This window comes from Rattus norvegicus, chromosome 7 (genome assembly GCF_036323735.1).
Source record: "Rattus norvegicus strain BN/NHsdMcwi chromosome 7, GRCr8, whole genome shotgun sequence".
Classification (NCBI taxonomy): Eukaryota; Metazoa; Chordata; class Mammalia; order Rodentia; family Muridae; genus Rattus; species Rattus norvegicus.
Window position 1 is genome coordinate 132,610,787 of NC_086025.1, and position 5,066 is coordinate 132,615,852.

The 5,066-nt window shown below is 55.4% G+C and overlaps 1 protein-coding gene across 1 annotated transcript; it reads left to right on the forward strand.

Moving 5' to 3' along the window:
• The first annotated feature begins 282 nt into the window (after window positions 1-282).
• On the forward strand, window positions 283-3,218 carry Aqp6 (aquaporin 6). The gene is made up of 4 exons (NM_022181.2): window positions 283-810; window positions 1,481-1,639; window positions 1,895-1,975; window positions 2,678-3,218. Exons 1-4 carry the CDS (start codon window positions 418-420, stop codon window positions 2,873-2,875), a joined length of 831 nt encoding a protein of 276 aa, NP_071517.1. The 5' UTR covers window positions 283-417; the 3' UTR covers window positions 2,876-3,218.
• The last annotated feature ends 1,848 nt before the right edge of the window (window positions 3,219-5,066 follow it).

The following is a 5,066-nucleotide window of genomic DNA, read 5'->3' on the forward strand; positions in this document are numbered from 1 at the left end:
TCGGGGTTCTCAGTGACCTTGCTGTCCCCTAAGCTGACAGTAGGGATCTGGTTTCCAGTCTCCAAGTCCCCAACTCCCAGGCTAAACTTCTTTTGGCACATAGTCCTGGGAGGTTCCACCTCAGCGCTCAGTGCTCCCGCTGATTAGTCTGGCCCCCTCCTGTCAGGTGAGCTAAAGCCGGAGTAGACACGTGAGCACCCTGTACCTCCTACCCCCAGACACGCACAATGTCATCAGCAGGCTCCCCCTCCGTGCCAGCAGCTTGCTCCTAAGGCCAGCAGTGTGCTGGGGGCACCTCAGCTGGGCTGGTGAGGCTGCCAGAGAAAGGGAGGCCAGTAGAGTTGGGGAGGGGTCAAGAGACCAGGAGGATCGGAGAGAATCAGGGAGAAGAGGCAGCAGACCCGAAGGCGACCAGCCATGGAGCCTGGGCTGTGTAACAGGGCTTACCTGCTGGTTGGCGGGCTTTGGACCGCCATCAGCAAGGCGCTTTTTGCTGAGTTCCTGGCCACAGGGCTGTACGTTTTCTTTGGTGTGGGCTCCGTCCTGCCCTGGCCCGTGGCGCTTCCCTCTGTGCTGCAGGTTGCCATCACGTTCAACCTGGCCACAGCCACAGCTGTGCAGATCTCCTGGAAGACCAGCGGGGCCCACGCCAACCCCGCTGTGACCCTGGCCTACCTCGTGGGATCCCACATCTCTCTGCCCCGGGCTGTGGCCTACATAGCTGCTCAGCTGGCTGGGGCTACAGTTGGGGCTGCTCTTCTTTATGGGGTAACTCCAGGAGGTGTCCGAGAGACCCTTGGAGTCAACGTGGTAGGTGCAAAGAGGCCCAGGCACATGGCAGGCGATAGGGCACCCGAGTGAGGTTAGACGGTGAAGGTGGGAGGCCAGGCGGGGAAATAAAGCAGCGGCGCACCCGTAACTGCGTAACTGCGCCGAGCAGGTTCCGGGGTTCCGCAGGCCGGAGAGAAATGGCAACACGGTGTGATAAGCAGATGGGACATTGAGGCAATACAGGGCGGGGGGGGGGGGAATAGGAAGGACCAGGCTGCTAAGAGCTGGCAGGGAGGAGCGCAGAGCTGGGCTTGAGGGAAAGGGAAAGACCCTAGCTAACTGGCCTTGTACTTTCTGTGTCCTGCTGGTTTCCCAGTTTCCTAGGCCTGCTTCACTCCCCTAATTGTCTCTGCTCCATCTACCACTACCCGCGGCCCCTCCATTCTCTCCTCAAGCTCTCTCACTCCTTTACTTCGGTGGCAGCCTCCCGCCCCCACCCCCAACCGCAGGCCCCACTCGATGGCAGAGTGGGAGACCCGCCAGGCAGGCGCTTGCACAGGGAGCATCCGGATGTGGTGTGAGCCCGCTGCACAGACCTCCTTAGGTTCTGATGTGGTGTCAGCCCTCAGCAGAGGGGAGTAAGACTAGGGAGTCTCACTGTCCTGTGCTCAGAGCCCAAGTCCACTCCTGTGCAATCCTCTCTGCCAAGGTCCACAACAGCACCTCGACTGGCCAGGCGGTGGCCGTGGAGCTGGTTCTGACGCTGCAGTTGGTTCTCTGTGTCTTTGCTTCCATGGACAGTCGGCAGACCTTGGGCTCCCCAGCTGCCATGATTGGGACCTCTGTGGCACTGGGCCATCTCATTGGGGTAAGGGACAAAGGGGGACACCATACATGTGCACATACTGGAGCCCTCCCTGGAAAACCCTAAGGCCTTAAAGGCTATAGGATCCTAAAAGGACAGGAAATGTCTCTCCCTGAGCCCCTCATGTCTTGTGGCTCAAGGAACGCCCTATAATATGGGACTAGTGTGGGGGGTGAGGGTCTGAGCTAGGGCAATGAGGAACGTCCTCCTCCAGGCTGCCCCAATCTCTTCATTCTTTGCCCTACACTTCCTCACCAGATCTACTTCACTGGCTGTTCCATGAACCCAGCTCGCTCCTTCGGCCCTGCGGTCATTGTTGGGAAGTTTGCAGTCCATTGGGTGAGGTCCTCCACTGGTAGCCTCAAGCTTGTGTGTGTGTGTGTGTGTGTGTGTGTGTGTGTGTGTGTGTGTGTGTGTGTGTGTGTGTGTCAGGGGGGTAGGCAGAAGGAATGGAGATAGCAGGTTTCGCCATTAGGAGAACCACATAGAGTTAAAATAAACCAGCTCCTGCCCCCGGGTTATTTAAACCCCTCAGGAGTGCAGGTTTCCCTACATTCAAAAAGCCAAGGTGAGTGTCCTGGCTTGCACCAGCTTTCAGCTCCAATATCCTGCAGTATCCAGGGACTCACACAAAATGGGCCAGGGCAGAAACTGCAGCCCTGGCCCAGGCTTTCTTCTTCTGGCTGTTTCCTTCTTCACTTTCTCCAGCTGGACCAAATTTCAAACTTGAATAAAGAAAAGACAAACAGAAATAGACCACACAGAAGCACAGACAGAAACAGCAATAGTCAGAGCTAAAACAGGAGAGGTGAGAGGAAGACGTAGGGGTGGGTGAGGAGACTGGAGGCCAGCTTTAGTTTTGGCAGCACCGTCCAAGGCCCCGCTCCAGAGACTGCATGGTCTCCACACCCCTGGGCTCATAGTTCTCAGGTTCCTGCCTTGTAGGGCTTTAGTGAGTCTCTGGGGCTGGGGTTGGGAAGCCATTGGTGCTGGCAGGTTTCTGAAACTACCTTGTGCTCACGCCTACGTCTCTCTCCTCAGATCTTCTGGGTAGGACCGCTCACAGGGGCTGTCCTGGCTTCGCTGATCTACAACTTTATCTTGTTTCCTGACACCAAGACCGTAGCCCAGCGATTGGCCATCCTTGTGGGTACCACAAAGGTGGAGAAAGTGGTAGACCTGGAGCCCCAGAAGAAAGAATCACAGACGAACTCAGAGGACACAGAAGTGAGCGTGTAACAGCCTCTGGCCCCTTGGGCTTCCAGGGCAGGCTGCCTTGTATGGTGTCCCTGGTGTGTGTGGGATCTGTCCTAACAGTAGGTACCAATCTTTATCTATCCCTGACCAAACAGTTGTTCCCTTTCCATTTTTCCTCTCTTGAGATACACTATGCAACCTGACCTTCTGTTCACAATGCTCCCCAAACCCTGCTGGCCTCAGTCTCTTGCCCTGTGAAATGGCTGGGACTAGCTTCTACATTGACAGACAGAAAGAATCTGGAGGTTAAATCCATCCAGTTAGTTTTCCAAGGCCTTCCTTGCCTTCCCTCTTTTCTTCTTTCAGTGTTTAATTTTTACCTGTGATATGTTTCCTCCAACCATTTTCTTTCATGCTTTGCCTTTGTTGATCCCCTCCCTGGCTCCCCTCCCAGTACCTCCTGGCCACTTCCTGCTGGCCCTTACCTTACCCTCCTGAGGTCCTCCACCTCTGCTTTAACATTGCTTTCATGTTACACGTATTCTGTTGCTGTCTTCCCCCAGTCCCCCCAGTCCCTACTGACTGGTCCCCTAGTCTACCCCAGTCCCCCTCCCTAGTCCCCCAGTCTACCCCAGCCCCCCAATACCCTTCCCTAGTCCTCTAGTCTACCCCAGTCCCCCTAGTCCCCCAGTCTATCCCAGTTCCCCCCCCAGTCCTCCCTCTGTAGTCCCCCAGTCTATCCCAGTCCTGCCCAGCCCCCACCCAGTCCCCTAGTCTACTCCAGTCCCCCAGTCTTCCCTAGTCCCTCAATCCCCTCTAGTCCCCTCTGCCTTGTCCCCCAGTTCTCCCTCCCTAGTCTCCCAGGCTATCCCAGTTCCCCCCAGTCTCCCCTCCCTTGTCCTCCCAGCCCCTCCAGTCCCTCTACTTCCCCCTACATGCCTTCTCACTCTCATGGTCACGGTTCTAGTTTCATAACTCTTTTTCATTTCTTAATGGCAAGAGCAAAGGGAGACAGAAATCACACAGCAGCACCCAGTGGGCATCCTGGGCCTCTGGGTCCCGGACTTGAAGAAAGGAGGACTGGGGCCCAAATATCCATTCTGCTTGGACTCTGATGAGGGAGCTTCAGAACCCCCAAACTTTCCCCTCTGAGAAGAGGGGGATACCAATTACTGGGATAGCCCAAGCTTCTCTGTTCTAGGTGTGGTTTGGTGTTTCTCAAGGACAAAGGTCACTCTTACAAAAGGCCTCTGTTCCTACTTCCCAAATGCTCACCTGGGACAAGGTGACACAGAGGAACCTTCTCATGGGACGCTCTCGTCCATTGCACACACACACTCCCCCGCCCCCACTCCCACCATGCCCCACTCCGTCTATACCCTGGGCCAGAAGCCTCTGAAGTCTGATTCTCAGCATTGTGGCTCCAAAGAAGCTCTTAAGTCCTATTAAACAATGAGACCATAGAATGACCCAGAAAGTGGAGATTACAGGTTTAACGTCTCTAAAAGACCGTGGGAGTTGAATTGTTTTGGCTCCATGTTGATGGCTGCTGCACAACTACTCTGCCAATCAAAGGAGGTCGTGGGGTGGCGGGGCATCCTCTCCTGGATTTCAGCTTATCCACTGTAAAATGGGCACACTTCTCCCTCGGGAGCACGGTGACAAGGACGAGTTAGAGAACACTTTGGGGAGTTAAATGCTGATAGAACACTTCAATAAATGATGATTATTACTGTAATTATTGGGTTTGGATACAATTGCTGTTGGTAATGGGAGAGAGGGGGAGGGGGATGCTTGAGAAGGAGGGGAAGAGGGAAGGAGGAGGGGGATGCTTGAGAGGGGGGAAGAGAAGTGGGAAGGGGGAGGGGATGCTTGAGAGGGAGAAGGAGGGGGAGGGGGATGCTTGAGAAGGAGGGGAAGAGGGAAGGGGGAGGGGGATGCTTGAGAGGGGGGAAGAGAAGTGGGAAGGGGGAGGGGGATGCTTGAGAGGGAGAAGGAGGGGGAGGGGGATGCTTGAGAGAAACTCTGCCTCCTTCTCTCTGATGTCTACTGACCTGGGAGCTTTGTGGGGGTGGGATTAGGGGAGGGGCCCTGGAATGAGAGATAAGCCAATTCAAGTCAGTTCTCATCTCTATGGCACCCATCACCATGGTACCCTGAGATGCAGCAGCCAAATCCATTAGACAGAGAGAGAGAGAGAGAGAGAGAGAGAGAGAGAGAGAGAGAGATGCTG

Excerpts from the sequence above, each read along its gene's own strand:
- Aqp6 (NM_022181.2), top strand. The coding sequence starts at position 418 with ATGGAGCCTGGGCTGTGTAACAGGGCTTACCTGCTGGTTGGCGGGCTT. Across the intron at positions 811-1,480 it reads AGACCCTTGGAGTCAACGTG|GTCCACAACAGCACCTCGAC; the intron begins GTAGGTGCAAAG and ends CTCTCTGCCAAG. Across the intron at positions 1,976-2,677 it reads GGAAGTTTGCAGTCCATTGG|ATCTTCTGGGTAGGACCGCT; the intron begins GTGAGGTCCTCC and ends CTCTCTCCTCAG.